The sequence below is a fragment of the Phyllopteryx taeniolatus genome, chromosome 20 (assembly GCF_024500385.1).
Source record: "Phyllopteryx taeniolatus isolate TA_2022b chromosome 20, UOR_Ptae_1.2, whole genome shotgun sequence".
Lineage (NCBI taxonomy): Eukaryota > Metazoa > Chordata > Actinopteri > Syngnathiformes > Syngnathidae > Phyllopteryx > Phyllopteryx taeniolatus.
Window position 1 is genome coordinate 7901351 of NC_084521.1, and position 24054 is coordinate 7925404.

The 24054-nt window shown below is 38.7% G+C and overlaps 1 protein-coding gene across 4 annotated transcripts; it reads right to left on the minus strand.

Moving 5' to 3' along the window:
* Positions 1-857: 857 nt before the first annotated feature.
* Positions 858-15086, minus strand: LOC133470265 (polypyrimidine tract-binding protein 2-like). 4 transcript variants are annotated; one of them, XM_061758434.1, is made up of 15 exons: positions 14927-15086; positions 13612-13639; positions 10309-10347; positions 9424-9484; positions 8903-9075; positions 8162-8302; positions 7864-8019; positions 7020-7130; positions 6722-6917; positions 5937-6052; positions 4430-4463; positions 3827-3919; positions 2468-2684; positions 2221-2298; positions 858-2137 (listed from the first exon to the last, which is right to left on the minus strand). In XM_061758434.1, exons 1-15 carry the CDS (start codon positions 14932-14934, stop codon positions 2008-2010), a joined length of 1581 nt encoding a protein of 526 aa, XP_061614418.1. In that variant the 5' UTR covers positions 14935-15086; the 3' UTR covers positions 858-2007. The 4 variants fall into 4 exon arrangements, with proteins under 4 accessions (XP_061614418.1, XP_061614417.1, XP_061614420.1 ...); XM_061758433.1 differs by having other exon boundaries at positions 6710-6917; positions 14927-15085; XM_061758436.1 differs by lacking the exon at positions 10309-10347 and having other exon boundaries at positions 14927-15085.
* Positions 15087-24054: the final 8968 nt, after the last annotated feature.

A 24054-nucleotide genomic window follows, 5' to 3' on the forward strand; every position in this document is an offset into this window, starting at 1 on the left:
CACAAGACACGAACATACATAAGGATGGCCAACCATTCACACTTACGGCCAATTTTTGGAGTGTGGGAGGAAATGCGGGTACAGCCAGCTCTTCCCAAACTAAACGAGTATTGGAAGAGGTTGCGAATGCAGTCTATTAATGAAACACAGTTTGTGAGATGTCTAAAAAATAATTTACCAACACCTTATTTGTAAACCGTGCAGGACTGTGTATGTAAATAAAATGTTCCCTGCAGAACAATCAAAATGGATTTATAGTTTTGGAAAACAGCTCCGCAAGTATTTATTCCCAAATCCTTTTAATAGTTACAAAGCAGAATCTTCTTGCCACTGTTTTACCTTGTCTTTGATTTAAAAAAAATCGATTTCATGGAATGTAATGATTAACATTTCAGTTAAAACCAGTATACGGTACATGAATTGTCAATTCTCTAATGCTTTATAATGTCCAATTCAAGATGCAAAATAATGTTTTATTAATAATGTACATAATAGTATTTAATGAAAATAAATTCTACTTTTAAATGTGAACATATAAAACAAAACCACTTTGTAGTATCTGTGATTTCCCATCATGGCTTGAGTACAAAGTTGGCGCTACCATATAGTCTGTCCACATACACACAAAAACTAAGGTCAAAAGCATCATTGTTTCAATGTGAGTGCAAAAAGATGGCAAAAGAAACAAAAGTTGTTACAAAGTGATAATGAAAGAAAACAAATTAGTGGCATCAGCTCATTAGGCCTGTTTCCTAGTTCTTCCAAAATGGAATGTTGGCTTCATTTCTACACTGGCACTGATGGTTATTTTTAAGTAAGCAGAGTTAAGAACAGAAGAGAGACAGAGGTGAATGAAGAACTATTAGAGAAAAGTTTTATTGAGCATGCTACAGAAGAAATGCAGAATAAACTACAATCAAATCAACACTCAAAAACTGAAAATTTCCAAATTAGAAAACAATATATTTTACTTGACAGACCATTACAATATGAAAAACAAAAAATCTGAAGCAAAAATTTGTTTATAATCATTTTTTTAATGTATCATTTCAGACAATAGTTATTGTAATCTTACAAATAATCAGACGAAATTTTGGAACCTCTGAAACTGAAGACATTTTTCTGCAGATTTAGTTTCTTCTTCTTTTTTCTTATTACAGGAATACTTAAGGCACAGAAACTTTGGTCCAACTGAGTAGAATTCTCAAGTAACCTGTTTTGCAACCATTCATCTTTTCAAACCAAATATCAGTGACCATTACATGGAACTCCTATGGACATCAGATGCTTGAAAATAAGCCATAGAAAATAGGAAACTACAAGACACGCTGTGATAGCTCACTTACAGCAAGAACTGAAAATACATTAGTCAGGGAGCGTAGGTACACCGTAACAAGAAAAAAAAAAAGGGAGGAAAATTCTAAGGGACAGAAAATCTGATTATTTATTTCATCAATTATTATTTTTTGCAGTACTGACATGGGGTGGCCAAAGTGATATTTTATTTCACAGGGCATCTTTGTGGAAGAACAATCTCAAACCCAACCAAATTCTCCTGTTGGTTGTGGACTGTCGTTAAAGTAAATTTCAGGAATATTGATCCCTGAATGCGACTCAATATGGAAAATACACAATTCAAACTGTAAAAAAGCTGACTGGTGACAATGCTCGATGGGTGCATGTCTAACAGATACAATATTGTTTGCCGTACATCCATGAGATTAGAAAGCATATGGGGTTTTTTAATAAATGTGTGCGCTGTGGAAAGCTGATATCAAATAAGGCACATGTATATTTTTGTCGAAATTAAGGAATAAATGCTGCTCTACATCAAACTATCATACGGATGACAATAAATGTCAATATTTTCCAGACATATTGAGAACAGCTGGCCAAGTAGGGTCTACTGCAATTTCCCCAATTTTTGAAGAACAGGATGAAGGTCACGTTTCCCTCAAACGACAGGGTCTGACAACCAACTGAATCAATGGTTCTTATGTCACATTGTTAAATGGTGGACTTAGAGAAGGAAACCTTTAGGTGCTGGTTGCATCCCATGTTGTAGTTGTGAAGGTCAATCAAGGCTTGGACAGACTCTTCCACTGTCGACATCTGGATCAAGGCCATTTTACGATCCCTGAAAAATATGAAACAAGTGTTAACAGAAGCGTACTATTTGGCTGTCGGTGACTTCTCGAAGTGTTAGAAATAAGTATGTACTGGAAAAACTTAAATGCTTTCACAGTGCCTCCGGCGTTTGAGAAAAGCAGTCGCAGGTCATCCTCTGAAACATCTTGCCTGGAAAAGAAGATATGAGATGGCAGCAATTGCACTTTTCAACTGATTTTTACATAGACTATACACTGACAGTTTTGCTGTTTGAGGTCAATGGTCATCTGAAACAATTCCAGGTGTCTTTTGGAGCAAGACCAACAGAAGTGATCACAAACTGATCAATGACACTTACGGGATGTTGGAGAGATGGAGAGTGGCAGATGGCGGGAAAATGTTTTGGAAATTCTTGGATCCGGGTTTCTTGAAGCGATGAAGCGGAGAGTTGGCATAGTCCTTGGTCAGGCCCTGGTCGTCCAGGCCATCACGAGGCAGTGCCACGGTCTGGTGTTTCGACAGTGTTGCCCTGATAATTTTCCCATACATCTTTTGGCCATTCAAGTGGCTCATGGCTTTACACAGATCAAGGAAAACAAAGTCACAATGTGAATTTCCGTTGGATCAATCAAGGATCCATCTATTATCCATCCATCAATTCACTGACAGACATAAATGTGAAGCCCTACTCTATCCTGCAATATTTTATTTCAGGACAAAAACCAGCCAATGGAAATTAATAGAAATGTCATTTATGTCCTAGCCTCCCCACATTTTTAAATTTTTAGTTAAGGAAAACTAGCACGCCATAATATTATACTTTATAAAAACAGAGTAAGAACGTAATTTAATAGAATGTAAAAAAAAAATCAAGGATGCTACTACTACTGTAAGTTACTCAGTAAAATACAGTAATATTGGTTATTTTTCATACAGGATAAAGAATATTGCCTGTGAGTATTTTTATATTATCTCTTTATATGTGTTGCTCCAGGGTTTGCAAATGCATTGCTTTTAAAACCGTGACTATCGATGCTCTATCTAAGCACTCTTATCTCAAGCTTGAGCTTGCAAGTCAAAGCAAAAAAATAAAATCAATAAATAAATAAAAAATGGCAGAATGACAAGTTCGTATCTCGAAAAACTCGGGAGTTGGGTCACTCGCATCTCAAGGCACTACGTACTATGAAGTCATTTGCACCCATCACGCCTTGAATAGCCAAACATTAAAATCTGCAGTCACTTGGTCAATTCCAACAAAGTTCCCTGAACACAGATGATATGTGGAGATCTTTATGCGTCTTTTCCAGCAACTAATTTTCCAGTTTCCTCTGTGCCTGCAACAATGATGCGTGTAGGGATTAAACAGTTTACAATAAACCATGTTACAATGTCAGTTGGTAAGAATTACCTTTGCCATTAGGCACATTATCATCTCTTTCGCCAAAACTTATTATCGCTCCTCTAACAGCCTTCCGCACAGAAGCGTGAATACCACAATTAATTTTTTCTTTTTTTTCATCAATCTTAGCAAGTTTGGAAGTTTGATATGTCACGTCCCTCACCCGATAAGTCCGATTTGACAATGTCAAAGGTCAATGTGCTCTACACATCATACACCAACTTTTGAGGGTTATGCAGAGTAATTTTGGGTACTTTATAATTTATTAAACATTACGAATTTAACAAAAGGATTTCAATTTGAATGACTACTCACCTAACTGAGCCTGGTTGGCGTCTGACATCTGAATGAGAGCGCTGTCTTTCTTATTGTAAAGAATTTTCACCCTCTGGACATCACCATAGACTCCTACATGAGAGCCAGGAGAGGTGCAAGTAGACACAAAGCAGACAGTTAGAACACCAAAATAAAAAGAGCAGTGGAGACAAGGATATCTTAGATGAGAATCAAAGAAGAGAGAGCAGAGTAGCACACAGATGGAATTTATCGAAGATTTCAGAGAGAGGTGTGTGGTAAGGATAATTAAAAAGAGAAACAACAGCCTCTTAGACAGGTTATCAGGTTACTGTTGGTCATATGGCAAGAAATAAAAACATGCAAAAAATATTGCTTAACCATGCATTAACTGTTTGCTGTTGTGAAATCGTGACAGTTTATAAACATTAACCCAAACCAATTAACAGGAAAAAATGTTTTGTAGTTACTTAACAAGCTACTGTGCGCAAATAAATACTGAACAATCTTGACATCAAATAGTACTAATAATTGTAATAAGAAATATAAAGATAGAATGAAAATAGAAAAAAAAAAGAGTAGATAGCAGAATAGAGAGGAGAGCAAGAGCCAACGATAACATACCGAAGAGGGTAAACAGACTTTGGGGCGTAACCATCTTTAGAGGGAGAGAAGAGCAACAAGCAGCGTGAGACAGGTAGAGAGGTAGAAGAGTCGGAGCGGAGCGGAGGTAGAGATGGACAGATCGATCCAGAACGGAGGTAGGTAGAAGGAATGGTGTTTTTTGTTCTCCCCCCGGAGAGTGATGGAGATGGCGGTCATGGAGGAGGAGAGAAAAGTCGTGAAGAGGTTTTGAAGGGGACAGTGTAATATTGGAGGAGGTGGTGAAGGAAGAAGTGTTGATTTCAAGGGTTAAACATCCCCCAGCAACACATGAAGTAAGGAAAAGGGGAAAGGAGGGTGGGGAACAGATGGAAAATGAGGGGAGGTAAATGTAAATTGGGGGGGGAAATAAAAAGTGAGGGAGGGACAAAAAATATATAGGTCAGTACACTGGAATGCAGGTCAGCGATCATGGCTTGGATCAATGTTTTCAGCAATATTTGCAACAAAATGTATTTCACCCTAGAAAAGCAAAGGGTAAAAAAATACATTCATGTCAAAAATAAGAATCAAAATTAACAATAGAGTCATGAGCATGGGATAAAAACAACATGCAGCAATCTGAAAAGATACAATTGCACAGTGAGGGAGAAATATTAGTGCAAAGTGCCAACATTTGCATTGCGAGCATGCAATTAAAATTCTGTTTGACGTGCAAGGGTTGATGTGAAGCCCATGTGGGTAAAATTGTGGCATTCACATAAGTCTTGCAGGCTCAAAGAACACTGAAGCACAGTATCATAACTTCAGAAGTTCAGTATGATACTGTTGTAGAAGTAGAATGACACAATCATTCATACCCACAGATGACAGGTTTATGGGCAAGAGAAAGGGCCATATTTGATGTTGATAATCAAGTTACAATTAAAACTATTTTTTAAATTAATGAATGAAACAAAGTTGGGTAAAAGACAGAAAGCATTCCAGTGAGGCAGGTAATTTATCTAACAAGAAATATAGGCTTGAGTACGAGTTCACTGTATTGTATTCTTAATATATCTGCAAAGCCTTGACATTTCTTTAATACCCTCAGTGATCATCAGTGACTGCTAAATAAATGTGAACGTCTTGCTGTTTCTGGCGTCGTACCAGACTCCTCCCCTTTCTTCTCATTGGACTTTTAAAAGAATTGCAATAACTAGAGTTTGTTTTCCCATGCCCCACATTATTCCAAAGTCCCAAATCAACCTCGTTAATGCCACTACTATGTCACCATGCATATGTTAAAGGATCCACAAAGTCATTCCTTTATCCCAATATCCATAAGTAGCTGTCCAAGACAAAAAGATGTTCAGTAGTATATAAAATCGAATTAGTTGAACGCATTGCGGCTGGAAATGTCAACACTCACAGGATAAATAAGATTAACCAACAAACTGCATGGTTGGGTGATGGGGTAAAGGTGGCACTGTTAATACTTAGATCATCCCAATAGCTTGTGTGCGAGTCAGTGTTGTGTGTTACTGACCTCTTCATTCAGATTGCTGACCAAGAGCACCCCACTGGACCCTGTCTGCCCAGCTAGTGCAACCCTTCCTGCAGCAGCAGCAGCTACCGCCGCTGCGCTGAGTGGGTTCAGGGCTCCTGTTATGGAGTTAAAAAAAATAATAATAATTAATCAAATCAAATCAAAAGTGGACCAAGTGAGCTGAATGATATAAATTATAGGGCTGCAGCTATCAATTATTTATGGAATCGCTTATGCTACAGATGTATTTCTACATGGAGAGTTTGCAAGTCTGCTGCAACATTAGTCCACATGGAGAAATGAAGACTGCGAAGCTTCGAAGCAGAGGTTTCGCTTCAACTTTTAATTTGTAATCGAATTATTCTGTAAATTAAAGAAACATGACAAGTAGTGATGTGTTGCAGTATGTAGGCAAAGCTGAATAGTATGAAAAATAACAGAACAGAATGGAGGGGGGAGTTGCTTTTCCAGCAAGGTAAAGTGCTTGCCTTGTAAACATCACAATCTGATGGAGCAAGAAAAAGAAATGACTCCTAATCATATTACAACGCTCTTGTTTTTTTTCTGTTACACTTTTTTAGTGTTGGAATTAAATGTTTTCCTCCTCAATCAAAAAGTTCGAAAACCACAGAATTACTGATTACATTTCCTAATGTTTTAAAGCATTAGCACAATGTACAGTACAGTACAGTAAATACAGTAAATGTTCTGCTTAGTAAAGGTCTCAGAGATAGACAGAAGAGAGGAATTAAAAAAAAAAAAGTTGTATCTACCTGGAATCTTACCAAGGAGGGAGTTGTCTTTGCTGAGAGCAACAGCCACAGCAGGGTCCATGCTGGGTTGGCCATCACCAGCTGGCAGCTCTGGTCGTGTGTAGTCACGACTCTTATCATTGTTATACTTGACATTTAAGTTGACCAGCTTGGAGAAGTCAATCCGCAGTGTGCAGCACGCATTGTAGATATTCTGACCATCAAGTGCCTAACGGGGCAAAGGCTCAATGAATCACATTAATAAAGGCTGAGTGGGCCAAACGAAATATTCATATTTTGAGAGAAGGGCGCTTAAAGTATAATTTATTACCAGTTTGGCCTGCTGTGCATTGACAGGTTCGCTGAACTGCAAAAGAGCCTGGAACTGGTTGTTCTTCGTAAAAGTGATTATCTTCATGACGGTACCAAACTTGGAAAAAATCTAGGAACAAAATCAACTATAAACTTAAACTACGACTGATAGAGATCAGTCAATCATTATTAATGTCATGTCAAACTGAACATTTATCCATTTTCTATCGCTTATCCCATTTAGGGGGAGCTGGAGCATATCCCAGCAGACTGGCCAAGAGGTAGGGTAGATCCTGCGGTTTTTGCCAATCAAATCAGACGGCACATATCAATAGACAACCATTCATACTCTGTTTTTGTTATTTGGTAGGAAACCAGAATAGCTGGAGAAAACCAACGCAAGCAACAACAGAATATACAAACTCTACACAGAACGGTCAGATTCATATGCAGAACATTTGACTAAGAGACAGATGTGCTAGCCACATGTTCTTCCGTGCTGCCTGTAGTCTTTGGGAGAACCTGAGGAACAATAATTGGATAGTTGATGGTTCAGCTCCAGCCCCTGTTGTGACTCTAAACAGTAGAAGCGGTAAAGAAAATGGTATTTTAGATAATCGGAGGTGCGGTGGGCTTTTCAGTTGGGTAGTGAAAGCCTCTGGTCCATTTTTTTTTTTTTGCTCTATGGATAGGTCTGAGGATTTCTCTTTTAGGATAAGGTCAGAGGGCAAACTTAGAGGGAATAAGTACCAGATTTGAGGGAAGTGTTCATGAGTAAAATAGAACCACTGGGGCAATTTTTACAACAGCCCAAATACCACAAGTGGTATATTTTACAATGAAAAGAAAGTATTGATTTATACCTGTTGTAGTACATCCAGTGTTACAGGGTAAAACATATTGTCGATGATGATCCGCAGCACTGGACTAGAGGCGGTGGCAAGTATTTCCTGTACATCTGAGGCAGGTGACCCACCAGACTGAACTGCTGAAACCGCCTGCAACACCGCCTGCGTACGCTGAAGTCAGAGACAAGGTTTCACTCATTTACGTATCAGAGAATGTCCCAGGCAAGAGGTCAAACTATCAATGTACTGAGTGACAAGAACATTTATTTCTTGCTGATTTATTAGTCAAATTAATTATCCCGACACTACTGACCTGATTGCCAGCATCGGTTTTGAGCTCCTTGTGATTTGAGTATTGTATAAAGACAGGGACGTTGCGAATATGAGGAACTACAGTGGTGTAGTAATTAACCAACGTGATGGCAGCATCTTCTGTACCCATTTCCAAAAAAGCCTGAAAGGGTATAAAAATAAAAATAAATCAGTATACTACACCTTCCTATTACTGCAATGGAATTTATACTGCGGTGTTCTGTTTTTGAATTTTTTTATTTCATATTTTACATTGATGTCGCTTGACCAAGTAAGATTTTTCAAATGATATCAAATCTAGTCTAAAGGACTTTACAATAACTTGGCACTATGCATTGAAATAGAACAACACAAGCGCCTCAGATTTCTGCAATTTGTAGTGGTCACCACAGGAGTAGCAGATCAAACTATAATGATATAGTAACGAACCAGAAATTAACAAAGCATCAGTACTTGACAGGGACCTCAGTTAATGGACTTAATTTAAACCAGTTATGTTTCACATGATGTTCATAAGATGCTAAAAGGTATCCAAACTACTTTTCCAGGAAAATGAGAGGTTTGCTCTAGTTTCACAGAAAACTGCAGAAAATCACAAGCACTGTTGTAATATCCTACCCCAGACAAATGTCATATCCAAAAAGAGGGGCCCCACAAAAAATAAAATAAATAAATCTGGTCTTGATCAGCCGAGGCCTATGATTTATTTGGTGTCAAAAATACACTTTTCTCTCCCACTCACTTGGTTCTTTCCCTTAAGTGTAAGGATATTGGTGACTTTTCCAAATGGTAAGCCAAGAGCAATAATTTCTGTCTCTGACGCTTCGTTGGGCAGCTTCCTGATGTGGAGCACACGAGATGGTGGGGCCTCCTCTACCCTCAGCTTTTTACTTTCACTGCCACTGGAACTCCCATCTAAAAAAAGAACATTAGAAATATTATAATTATGTGGGAAAATTGTATATACAATCAAGCTTCAATATGCGATAATTAAATCTATTGAGTGGGTTTTAATTAGACAAATGTAGCTTACATTATGTTTAATAAATAAAGTGTCAAAAATAAATGTAGAATTAATTGCTGTCTAAAATTAGAATTTATGTAGTGTACAAGATGTGTTGCCTTTTATGACCTATTTTGTGGACCACTTGACAAGTCACATGCCTTGTAAATCCTGTTGCACAAAAATTAATACCTGATTATTTCTATAAATTGATGTTTCATTATGCATTCCCTTTTCAGTAGTGGTCAGCAAAAACTCACCACTCATACTGCTCATGCCAGAGTTGGGACTGTTGTACATACGCAGCTCATCTGATCCTCTCTACAGGAAAAAAGACAAAACACAGGCAGTTAGGCCTGTTAATACATGTTATCATTTCATAAAATAACATGTAAAATAATTGTTGGAAAAAAAAAAAGGTCCCCCTCTGTTTTGTATACTAGACCTACAGGTGGGGAGGAGTCAAAGAGCTGAGTTTGGACAGAACACTTCCCCATGGCCTTGAAGACATTCCATCCATCCCATTCTCTTAGCTGCGTATTCCATCCATCCCTCCATTTTCAACACAGCTTATCCTGGTTAGGGTCGCAGGGCTAGAGCCTATTCTAGCTGACTTTGGGCGAAAGGCGGACTACACCCTGAACTGGTCGCCAGCCAATCGCAGGGCACATATAGACACGGACAACCATTCGCACTCACATTCACACCGTCACTGAGCGGGAACTGAACCCACGCTGCCCGCACCAAAGTCAGGCGAGTGTACCGCTACACCATCAGTGACCCCCTAGCTGCTTATTGTTTCTATTTAAAAAAAAAAAAAAAGAAGGTGAACTGTTCCTCAGTTACTAATGTTCTGTTGATTCTTTGTTTGTTGTTGCAGACTCTACTTCAGTGACGTCTCGCAAAGTAAAAAGTGTAATAAAAGTCTGACTTACACAAGCAACAAAAACACAAGAAACTTTTTTTCTCTCAATTGCACCTCAATATTTGGTCTTTAAATGTTGATTATCTTGAAATTCAAGGACTAATATCAGAAGACTGGGTTTTCCCAGCCAGTACAAACTTTAGTTTAGAGGAGGCAGAAATACAGCAGGAATCTGTCTACATACAATCAACTTTGGTAATCTTCAATGACATAAATATACCTTAATTCCTCGTGTATAATGCGCACCCCCAAAGTTGACCTAAATATAAAAAAATAAAATAAAAAAAATCAGGAAAACCCTTCTACCTATGTAAACTGTTCACCATCGATTTGCTGCTATTTATATGCTCAAAACATTATGAATTATCTGTACTTATATTCTAGTATGTTTTTGTCTGTATCACAATTAGTAATAATAATCTGTGTGCATATATATATATATATATTCCATCTGGTGTCGGGACAGGCCTCAGGGCACGCTTGATGTAAAATAATAATAATAATAATAACAAATGTAAAAAGCTTACCGGTCCCTGTAATTGTCAGAACAGAATCCCTCGACCGACTAAAGTAAGTGCTCAATGATGGTATAACATTTTATTAGTACTGTTGATAACACGTACTAGTCTTAAATATTCAATAAACAATTTAACACTGTTTAACTTAAGAAACCTTTGCGCAAGAAACATTTTTTGCATGAAATATTTGTGCATGAAACATTTGTGCATACTGCAGTCTATCCACTCCATTACACATCCTCGGCAAAGCCTTCAAAAGAAGCATCTGACTCATCTCCACTCTGAAAAAGAAGATCCATTGCAGCTACATTTGATTCATCACTGTAGAACTCATCATTGACGACTTGGTCCAGTTTCTCTTGCTCCGGTGCCTCCTGCATTCCATCATGAACAGCGGTCTGATCCTCCTCCCACAGCATGTCATCCTCTGTGCTATCCATGGCGTTTGTGAGGCAACATTTTTTGAATCCCCTTGAAATTATGTCAGGGGAAACCGCATCCCATGCATCTTTTATCCATGCTGTTTGCAGCAGTTGCCACCTGCAGTGAATGTATGAGTCCCCAAAGTCATCCACTCATTCCACTTCTTCCGCATGTGGTTTTTAAAACGGCTATTGCATGATACGTCCATTACCTGCAAGTGCGCAGTCATGCCACCAGGAATGATCACTTGGTCCCCTTTATTCCTCATTATTGTCAGAGATTTGAGATGAAGTTCGACAGTGTTGATAGGTCAGCCACTTGCCCTCCGTTCGGCGACAATCTGCAGCAGCTCTTCCTCCATCTCTGGCAACTGCACGACTTTCCCACATCCCAAAGCTTTTCCATGTGCTTTTTGCTGAATGATTTCCCCCTTCGTCTTCCTCCACAATCTCACGTTCGATTCACCCACTTTGAACTGCCGCGCTGCTTTGCAGTTTCCCACGTATTCGGCAGCGGAGATTACTTTTCTTTTAAAAGCGGCTGCGTAACTAGCCCTTTTAGTCGACATTTTCTATCTTAGTTGAAGTTAAAACAAACTCACGGGTAGCCGTTTCTGCTGTTTAGTCCAGTATCAACAAATATGCTACGCTAACGATCGTAACATGGCCAACTGCCGTGAGCAGGTCAGAATCTCACATTACCGTAATATATATAAATTTGTAACACTAGACATTGCATATCATATTGGAATGTACTTGTACCACCCTTAGGTACCTGTATGTGACTATACAATGTTATTTTCTTTTTTAATGTATACCTATATATAATGCACTCGATTGACTTTTTGAAAATATTTTTGGAAACGTTTGCGCATTATTCACGAGAAATTATGGTACTCGTTGGATTCCAGCTTCTTCAATGCTATGAAAGCTAAAAATAAAACTTGTAGGAAATCGAATAGTACCCATAAATTCCCCATAGTGACATGCATGTGAAAAGCACATAGGTTTGCAGTATCATTGATTGTGTAACAAAAAGTAACATAAATCTGTTCTCAGGCTGAGCTAAACTAAATTGCAAACTATATATCCAACATTTATGAGTGACGTTTCCAGTGCTTCAAAATGTTATCACTTGTACACACTTGAATACACTATAAAAAGGAATGTTGAGTGTTAATCATTTTTCAAATCTTACGTGTGATATCAGTTTTTTTTATTTTTTGCCGATCTAAATGATTTGCAATTGATTAATAAATATCAGTCATTGATTATTAGATAATTAAAATTTTAATAGTAGTTTCAAAAGAATCCAGAATTACATCCAAATAAATGAAGACGTCACTGGCCTCAGTTAAGGTTAGTGATCATAACTCAAATAAATACAGAAAGGCAGACAATGGGCAAAAATGCCACAACCATTGCTGATGAAAAAAAGAACATACAGGCTCATCTCACACTTGCCAAAAACATACTGATGATCCCCAATACTTTTGGAGATATATTCTTTATGACAGGTGTGCGGCCCGTTACGTCTGACTTAAAAAATAAATACATAAATAACGGCATTTGATAAAAAGAAAATCATGCCGTCAGTCAAATATGGTGGTGGCATTGTGATGGTCTGGGGCTGCTTTGGAAAGTCATATGACGCAAAACCCTAACCAACTCAATTTGAAAATATGACAGCATTTATCTGGAGGTCATTCTGTCTGTGCCAGCTCTGAGGAACGTGACCACCTTGCTCATCACGTCATGGAGCAAGAAGGATTGTGCAATCACTTTGTTATTTATGTGAGGGATGTGTAGATTGATTTGTGTGTTTGATAATCTCTCCACCACTGCTGGCTTTTTGAGACGCTAAGAAAAATTGGTTGACAGATGTTTAGGCATCACCTGTATTTTGTTTTAATAAAAGAAAATGCAAGCAAATGTATACAATGGGAGTAAATATATGTAATTTGACAAGAGATTGCCAACCCGAAAACAAAAATAACTATTAAAGGTCGCATAATTTGGCTATTTAGACCTCAATAGAGTGACTCTCTAACATGGACTTAGTATAAAAGTGTCAATTTCATTTAAAAAAAAAAAAAAAAAAAAAAAAAAAAAAAACACCTTGGTTTTGTCATACTACTGTCCAGAAAAGCCTCTCTGACAGCTACTTCTGTTAGACCCAGTTTTGTATCTGCTGACCGCCCCATTTCCTCTGATTGGTTGCCTCCGTGTAGAGCACGTGTTATGTTGACAGCCCTAGACGTAGATAAAGCTTGAGAAATTAAATGACATGATTTCAGGCCTCTCGGCAAAAAAATCTCTATAGCTTAGGAATGTGTGAACGATATTAATTCATAGTTCACATTTGCTGAGGCAACATAGAGCCAATATAACATCCCAAATACTAGAAAAGTTTGGTAAAATGAGACCTTTAAATGGTGCAATGTATTTAGATTTCTCTATTTGTTAAACCTACATATATTTCTAATAATAATGGCAATTAGGTAGTGTTTTAAACATTACATTGTGGATATGGTACAATTCCTGAGGTGCTGTAAATGATGAAAAACTAAGCTGCAAGCTTACCTTCACTCCAACTGCAACATCGCTGATGCTGAAAGAGATAATTTCCCATTAGGTCAAATGACTATTGTTAAACTTATGATACATACTTGATGTACAGTGGAACCTTGGTTCACAAACAAAATTGGTGTACCAACAGGATTATCAAACTAATATTGCTCCGGTTCCTGAATTATGCTTCAGTTCTCGAATAGCTACAGCAGCCGTGCAGAATGCTCAGTTGTGTTTTGTTTCACATAGCGTGAACATCTTTTGCTCCGTGCATTATGTATTTCACATACAGATGCATGTTTGTTTTTTAACTGTACACTAAATACTTTCCCTACATTATATATATATAATATTTAAATGTTATAAGCTAAACGGTTAGGTCAGGCCAACAGTGGTTAAATATCCAAATAGAATTCAATTGATAGGATTAATTGTTAGTTGGATAGGCTACAGGGCCACCACTCAAAAAGGTGAAAAGATTCATGTTGGACCATGGCATGACAATCAAAACAAAGTAGCCCATTACCATCTTTCTAAATACACATACATTCTTTTGTTTTATTTTTTTGTTTCCAGTAAGGTTGCATCAGGAGCATCTTTGCCGTTGTTGAGAGTTTTCATTTTCATTGTTGTCATCAACCTGGGTCATTGCAAAGAATGCAGTACTAATGGCAAAACAGTACATGCAACTGAAACAACCCACTTGAGTAATTCAAGGTTATGATGAAATTAATAGTTAAACGATGCTGAATATATCAATAAGCAAAACGTTGTACATTTAATCATAAATATACTATGTAAAACCTATACATCCTATTAAAAGAAATACAGGTTTTACGTTTCCGTGCAATGAAACTTTCAATAGTGTTATGACACATATCGCCAATGTTTAATGATTGGTTTCCACTTGAAAACGTTTCATTCGCACTCATGATTAAATAATATTGTCACATAACTAAATGAGGTACAGTCAAAGTGAGTCAGGAGGCACTCCAGCCACTGCTAGCTGAGCTAACGTTAGATGCAAGCTAAACACAAAGGCTGACCAATGTAACGTTCCTTTCATTGGCATAAAGGTGCCTCAACGTCACTCAGTTATTATTAGATTCCATTTAATGCTCCCGTAATATACTCATAATTGAACTTAATATCACTAACAAAGCTACTTTACAATTCTGCTATGGTTATAATGGGAGTCACGTCCCCGGTTGGCAGCAAGACAGCGCGTGGCTATGGAAACCCGTTAACGCTGTACACTAACTTATCCAACATGAAATACGCATTCGTCCACGTAATGGCATTCGGTACGTATGTAACAAAACATTACCCGTCCATTTCTGTATTAATAGTGCCTCTGCGTTCTGTCCTGTTGTACCTCCAGTTGACATCAACGATGCACAAACATACACACGAGACCAAAATGGAGGCGGTGTTAGCTCCTTCTGTGACGGAGTTAAGCGGAAATGGGCGAAAATGCACGAAGATTTGGAACAACACGATGAAGCGTGCCCTTTCAAACCGACAACCAGGCAAGCTTTGTAAAAGGGAAATTCATTAAAATAATAATAATAATAATAATAATGATAAATATCTATGAAACTCAGTTGACGTAAAAACTCAAGATTTGATATATCCAGAACATATTCTGTTTGACATGTTTACCCGGAAACTAGATTTCCTTTAATTCAATTGGCTTATCGTGTCACATGGGAGGAGTTACTATGCGCTAGCGCTCTCCCTTTCAAACTAATGCAAGACAGAATTTCATTTCATTTATCCATTCATACAAACGCTCATATATTTGGGATACAAATAGGCACCAAAAACAATGTATGTCACATATATATCACTCTGTTCTTTCTGATGACTTCATTGATTTGAGGACTACAAATAACTGAATAAACACACACACTAACATTGTTTTTACGTTTCCACTCCTACTATGATGCTGGATTGTTAAAAGCTACAATTTCCACTTTGCAGCAGCAATGTCTTTTGTGTCTAGTTTTGTTGCTGGATTCTTGACATTGGAAGTCACAAAGAGGGTCCAAAATGTCACCAAGTAGGCAAAACTACTGAGAGCATTTACTATGGGCCATATATAGCGCTGTTTTTTTTACATGCCTGGCTTGGGCACCGATTTTCCAGGAATGACTTCTGATACGCCGGCACGGTGAGGATTGGTTAGCACATCTGCCTCACAGTTCTGGGGACCGGGGTTCAAATCCCGGCCCTGCCTGTGTGGAGTTTGCAGGTTCTCCCCGTGCCTGGGTGGGTTTCCTCCCACATCCCCAAAACATTTGTGGTAGGTTGATTGAAGACTCTAAATTGGTCGTCGGTGTGAATGTGAGTGTGAATGGTTGTTTGTTTCTATGTGCCCTGCGATTGGCTGGCGACCGGTTCAGGGTGTACCCCGCCTCCTGCCCGCAGTTAGCTGTGATAGGCTCCATCAGCCCGCAACCCTATAAGCAGTAAAGAAAATGGATGGATGGATGGATGGATGGATGGACTTCTGACACATCCGTGGGTACTGAGTAAATATGTATGCAACAGCGCATGAGCCATGACTCATTGAAGTCTGAGGGAGGCTGCAATTCCTCCAAAGTGGAGTTTCCCTGACACATGTAATTGCCATAGAAATCCATTTGGAAAATATGTTACACTTTAAATGTGAAATTAACCCCCGTAGAGGATATGGCAGTTATCCATCGCCAGTGAGAAATGAGCACTGCTCATATAACAGACTACTTTCAAAGAGCATGCATTTTTTTTTTGTATTTTCTATTAAATAAATACTGTACAATAAATTTTATTTATTCAGAAAACTGTATTTATGAATGAAATGAAAACGTGCAATATGATGTTTCACCTTCCCAGGTATTTGGGAGTCTTTGGGAGAATCCATGCTCGACCAGCTATGACAGCGAACGCCCACACTTCAGGGTTATAACTCCACTCAGAATGCGTAAATGGCGAGAAGGTACGTGTATGATAGAATTAAGTGGATGGCAGAATGGGCGCAGTCAGAAACCCACGGAGCTGCGACCTTTTCTGACTTAAGCATACGGGAGAATATGCCCCTATATGAAGTGGAAGCTCTTGAGTTCCTGGAGGGAAAAAGTTTTTTAATGAATGAATGAATGTTCTGTACATATACTGTTACTACAGTATTGGCATTACAAATAATGTCATTTGTGTCATTAGATTACAAATGTGGCCTAGTTTTGTTAGCAAGGAAGCGAGGAACTCCTGTTTACTTGGAAAAGAAAAATGGACAGTTTACGCATGATGATTAATCTTGACAGACAGACGTCATGCTCCTGGGCTCCTGACAACGTCACGCCCTGGGCTAAATTAACGCCCAACTGCTTATCTTAAAGGACCTGGGATTTAATTAAAAATGACATTTCCCTGAAGACTTCAGCTTCTGAGGCTGCCATGTTGAAATTAGCTGATGAGGGGCCCTCTGAGCTAGGGAAATAAGAAAACTGTCAAACACTCTGTCAGACAGCAAATCACTGCCGTTTATCAGTCCTGGTCGCTGTTCAGGAAATAACAGTGGACTGAAACACTGTATGGCATAATGGCATTAATAACAAGAAAACGGGACAAAACAAGCCTGTCAAATGTGATATGCAAACAAACAATGTGGTTGGAATAGGAGGGGGACTATGTTTCAAGAATAAGCTTCTGAGTCACTATAAACAAAAAGTATTTTATAACTGATGAAAAAGCTTTTGATATCCACGGTACTCTGCATACAAGGCACTGCAGAAATCCCATCATCATCACACACTTGACCAAAGTAGTTCTATTCTGTATAGTGTACACATTGCGGTAATGGATTGTATGACGCTACTTGTGCATTGCATTTGAATTCATTTTACCAAAAGAACTGCGGAACTCTGAAGTACAAGGGATAGGGACCGAGCCCCACAGCGCATGGCAAATTTCTGCGAATAACTGATGCTTCCCTAAAATAGCATTTCAAATGCTTGCAAACATCTTCAAACATTGCTGCATCCTTGAAAGTACAATACAGCTAACAGCTTACGGCTAAGCACGCCGATGCACAATGTACATACGGTACGTAAGAAATTCTGATGATGACGATTAACTACTGTTTGGCTCCAGTCGGTGTCTAACAATGACACAATGTTTGACTACACAGTCAAGTGTCACTGAAAAGCCAGTCAATGATGGTACAGTCAAGCTGCAGGAAGGCGGGAGGGACTATGTCAAAAACCCTAGTCACAGAGGCAGGAGCCAACTGAATTAATATTATTGTGGATTATTTTAAAATCCCAGTATAAAGTTTCTTATGTCATGAAAATACAAGCGATGGTCACCACAAGGTTTAAATGCATTTTAACTTGAGTTGCTGTGATTGTTACTGCAAAAAACGACAGTTACTAACTGTCTTACTTCTGTAACAACACATTCTATTGTCTACATAAAATAACATGTTTTGGTCTTCTTAACTCATAAAAATGAATGCAGTCCCCTCATGCAATTAATCCTTGATCTCATAAGGTTGAATTTACGTTAAAGTCACTGATCACACAAAATGTTTGATGGCATGGAGAAGCTTTGAACAATACAGATCGTGTGCAACAGATGTAGCCCGAAAGAAAATACAATAAGGCCTTGTAAATATAGCCACTTTGTTTTCATTTTAAGCTCCCCCATAAATCTGTAGTCAAATACCCGCCTGACATCAAAACTTGATCCCATCTATCTAATAGCATTAGGCCGGACTAAACATTACCAGCAAGACTCCAGTGGTGTCTTTTTCACATTGTGATATAAACCCATTTTCATGTCTACAGACAGCGTAGACATTCTCATGTCTCTCCATGGGAATATAAAGTCTTTAGGATCTTTTTTTCTTTTCTTCTCCTCCCCACCACCCCCCACTCAGTGTTTCACGATGAATGCGATAACTCCCTTCATCTGCTTCCAATTTGGTGATAGACTGGGGACATCATTCTTCAGTTGTGAGTTAGAATGTTAGTCTACTGTATATGCAGGCACAATGCAGGCAACAGTACATGACAGCGCATGTAGGACTCATGTCCACTCCAAGGGCTACACTGCTGGTAAGATTTCTTCTATCTCCAGTGCAAAGCTTCGGAAGATGTACCCCAGAAGACTGGTCCTACATTAAGGCAGGTTGTTTTGCGGTTAGAGGCTCTAGGGACTTAGTCAATATTGCGTCACATGCTCTACGCATTGATCAGCATGCTTTCATTCATTTTTGTTTTGTCAGTTACATACTTTGACATTCTGACATTAATAACATGTTTTATTGCTTGTTAAGTTCAATTCAATACAAAGGAAGCTGTAGACAAGTGACACTTGCATTAAACCTCAATAATAAATGACTGCTGCACTAGTAGCATTATCAAGCCCAACTAGTAGGCATGTTTCACTTCACTAGTACTATGTAGTTGTCCTACTAGTATGTGTTTGATGTTGAATAAATGCACAAATGTCTTTCCATAAAGCTGTTTGTGCATTTTTTTATATCCTTGATATCCAGCTCTAGTAGTCCGCTTTTTAGCATACTAGTTGGACAATTACATGTTACTAGTGAGGCAAAATTGTGCAGTACTTGACAACTGCATGCTACTAGTGACATTATACTGTATAAAGTTTTAATGTCTAGCATTTCACTAGTAGTAATAGTTGCACATAGATTCAATGGAGTCAACGAGTGCACAATTTTGCCTACCTAGTAAAATGTAGTTGTGCTACTAGTATACAGAAATGGCATACAGTTGTGGAAGGTGGTAGGGGGAAAATATTTATTAATAAAACACCGTCACTCTACTAGTTCACCCTTGTCATTCCACTAGTGCGCTGAATTGTCTTACTAATGAGGACAAAGATTGTACTTGTAAACAGTGGACAATCCTTTAAAAAAGAGAGAGAGTGTTGAATTAAAATGTATTAAAGTGAAATACCAATTAGAGTATTATGGTATGGGAAGATATTATCCACACAGTATATTTTCAATGTACGGTATTCTTTTTTCTTCTTTTTTTAAAAAGAAATTCAATAGTGAAGATAAGCAGTATGAAAAATGGATGGATGGATAATACTGACCAAAGTCTTCAGTCAGTTATTTCATTAGTGTTTCTCAACTAACTGATTAAAAAAAAAAAACGCCAGCTAATAGGAATGCTTGGAATCCAATTGAGTTTGAGAAGAGTTCCATGTTTCTAGTGTACATTTAAACAGCTGACATTCTTAAATATTTGGTTATGTGTAACATTGATAGAATAGCAAATTGGCTGTATAGTGACAGCTAATAAACCACCACGATTCAATTTGATCACACTAAACATTCCTCCACCGAAACCATGGGGAATTCTCTTTTGCCAACTCATCAGTCTTAACTATAAGTACTAGTCTGGGGATGAGTTCCTAACCCACCATGATCAACACACACAGAGGCATGCACACACGCAAATACACGCGCACACAAACACATTCATGTTCTCAGAGCTCATTTATAAACATTAAAAGTGTTTCCATGTGCTTTCTTGCGGGTGCCTCCAAATGCCAATTGAGAAATCATCACTGCAACCACTAATTGAAGGTTTGAATTCCGCAGCTTGCAGTGCCATACATTAATGAAATACGAAGGGTAAGCGTTAATAGTGACAAAAATAATTCCAGTGGCATTGGACGAGTGGTGGAGGGAGGCGGGGGAGTTTAAACATTCTCCCCAATACTAAAAATGATTCTTCATTCACTATTTAAAAAAAATGCTTAGACATAATACAATTTAAGAGAAACTGTTATGAAGTCGGCACGGTGGCCGACTGGTTAGAGCGTCAGCCTCACAGTTCTGAGGTGCGGGGTTCAATCCCCGTCCCCGCCTGTGTGGAGTTTGCATGTTCTCCCCGTGCCTGCGTGGGTTTTCTCCGGGCACTCCGGTTTCCTCCCACATCCCAAAAAACATGCATGAATTGGAGACTCTAAATTGCCCGTAGGCATGACTGTGAGTGCGAATGGTTGTTTGTTCCTATGTGCCCTGCGATTGGCTGGCAACCAGTTCAGGGTGTACCCCGCCTCATGCCCGATGACAGCTGGGATAGGCTCCAGCACGCCCGCGACCCTAGTGAGGAGAAGCGGCTCAGAAAATGGATGGATGGATGGATGTTATGAAGTCAGCCTCACACAAAAAGATCATTTGTGCATAGCTGTCGCCTATTGTTTTTCCATCAAGTATCTGAACGGTATCCACTAGATAGAATCGGTCCCTTCAATTGCAAAGCATCTGAGGCGACCCAATTTAATCTACTTTTTTTTCTTCTTTTTGTTACTGAGCCAGGTGTTTTTAGGGATGCTTCATCTGAATCTGACGGAGGCAGGCCTAAATCCCACCACTCGCAAAATGAAGCACCCTTGTGGCACAGTGCCATCAACACGACTGCTGCTCCTCTTGATATTGCCTTGAAATGCACTTAGCAAAGCAAACTTGGACCGAAAACACCTGCAACTCATTACAACAGTAAGTGCGCCCATTGACTATAGAGTTTTGCTTTAAGCTAGTTTAGCGCCACTAAACCTGCAATTGTGAAGTAGTTTGCACCGAGGATGTTGTTTATTGAATTTGGTCGTCTCAAAATTGTTCAAGATGTATTCTGCAGAAATCAAAAGACAAGGTCAGGACAATGAAGACACTAAAAAAAAGTGGGATGAGTTGTTTTAAATTCCTCTTTTAAATGTCCTCAACCTTATTCTACAGAGTAAACCACTGGAGCATTGATTCCTCTCTGGAAAACCAAAACATGACATGCATATACCGTACTGTATTTTCATATCCATTGAGGTGGTGAATGATATGGCATTGTCAGGGCTCATAACTGAAAAATAATTGTGTCAGTATTTGATGTATTGAAGTGGTGGGGCCCAAAGTTACATTGTAATTGCTGTTCTGCTTAATTCTTGTAAATTTCCCTACGAGAATGTATCTTTTGAATTCGACTGTAATTTCAATCTTGGTGAACTCGGAAATTACATCACAATGATACCATCTCAGATGCAGTGGCATACGAGCAGCAAATCTCAGAGAAGCATGTGGTCTACTGACAAACTAAATGAACATGGCTTCAAACTCTCACACTTTTGTTGAAAGACATCTGTTTTCAGGCTTTTTCACAGCATCAAGCTGCCCAGCCCGGCTTTCACTTCTGTCAGGACACACAACACGGTATTCTTGGCCAATGACATTCGCCTGGAAACGTTCACAATGAGCGCGAAAGGAAGGTTTTGCAAAGGGATTTTCCCACTGCTTTACATATACACAATTCATAACAAGCACTGCAAAATCAATTTTTTTTGTCTGGTTTAAATGTGACCAGAGCTGTTGATGTTGTTTAGTAGGATTCATATTTTGCGCCCCCAATATGTTGCAGATTTTTGGTGGTGATGTGGTAAATGTTGCGGTTAAAATGTTGCACACAGAGTGGGTTTGATTCCCAGCCACTGCCCCAATATCCAGGCATGGCTGGTCCCAGGCACCCCCCCCCCCCCCCCCCCCCCTAAAAAAGGGTTTATTGCCTCAGAAAGGGCATCCATCTTATAAACTGTGGCAAAAAAAAATCATGCAAGTGACTCGCTGTATCAAGCCATGATTGGACAAGCCGAAAGTGTGTTAAAGTAGCCGTAACCATAACATATGCATAACTATGCAAATTTTATTTACCGTTTCGCATTATATGTTAGCATTAAGCTATCTGAAATCTGTAAATTTGAATGTTCTGGTGTCTAAATAGACTGTTTAATGCTTGTTTCAGTTTTATGGTAAACTTCAACTGGGAGTGACAAATAAGTTGAAGCAACCATGCTTTGCCTATGTTTGAGAGAACTGTGCAAGAGTCTTCTTTTCTCTTACTTAAAGTGATGTTATAGGATAGTCTCCCATTTCTTGTAAGCGAGTGAGTGAGACCAGGCGGAAAGGAATACTTTTAAAAGTGTCTTATGATAACTGGAATATGTGGAATGGGTAAAGCTATAAAAAATAAATATATATCACCAATTTTCCCATATTGCGGTTGGGTCTGGTATGTATTCCCTGAGATAAACGGGGTCACACTGAGGTGCAACCATCCTGATGGCTATGTCCTACTAATCTTTAACTCAATGGATAAAACTTGAAATTAACAAATCCCACCATCCTTAGGTTTACCAAACATGCTCTTTAATCTGCTGTTGAGTTTCGGGTAAATGAACAGGTGACGTTTCACCTTTTACCGACTGAGAGAGAATGATAGAAAGTTGGATGCAGAGCAGGGATTGAAGAAGCAATCACAAGAAAGAAATGTCATATTTGCATATCTCAAATATATATCACAGGATACCCGGAAACGGGTCTGTGAACACAGTTTTGCATATTGAGAGAAATTTCCATTGCTTTTCAGGAAGTACTGTTTGTGTGCAATTTGAAAAAGGAAGATAAAGGTTATATTGGACTGCAGGGAAATATAACTCTCTTTCTAACTACTCCTCTTACTGAAGGATGGAATCCAAGAAAAGGCTGTTTTTCCTGATAAAAAAAACAAAAACAAAAACAATAAAGCAAAATTACACTGACCCAACTTACACATTCAGAACATGCTGTATGATGTCCCATGTTTGAGGATAGCATGAAGATCTTGGTGTACTATGTGGCCAGAAACATGAGCTTATTGAGCTTTTTGGCTTTATAGCATACTGTCATTTGAGCCAAGTTGGCTTAGTGCTTGTTAGCACTTTCTGGCAACTCCAGAACTAACATCCAATGAAAGTGGAAGCGCCTTTATGCAAAAGCCCACTCTTTGGCGCCAGTGATCTCTTACTTCCTTCAGCCAATCTGCTCAGATGAGACGACTCCAATATCTCAATTAGAGCTTTCCAAGGCAGACCTCATACTGAAGCCATGTAATTTCTCTCATAGCCAAGCAGTCACACTAGTCTCCAAACAATAGGACCAATTTGTTTTGATTTGATTAGAATAGATTAGCCTTCACCAAAGCTGTTGTTTGTGATTAATGGGGCTGCGCTACCTAATCAGCTGGCAGATAGAAAAGCTTCAATGGCTGTCGCTCGAGTGTTTATTACTTGAGTAAACTAAACCTCATTCGACCGTGCTAAGATGCTCTTAGTGCTTCTCGACACTGTCATCGATTGTTGTGAATAGGAAGAATATTTGAGTGAAATGACACACAAACACCAAAACGTTTGTGGAGGATTGAAACGAATTTTAGGGTATGTTTGTCCGAGTACAGTAAAGGCTCTTTGTCAGCTGTCAGATGTGACATATAATGCGGATTAAAGAGCTGGATAATTCATAAGCATGCTTTGGACTCGTCACAATTAAAGGCCGCTTTGAAATGTAAGTTTATCTTAACTCATTCACTGCCATGGCCATTTATATTTGTCAACTGGAATCCACCCGTTTAT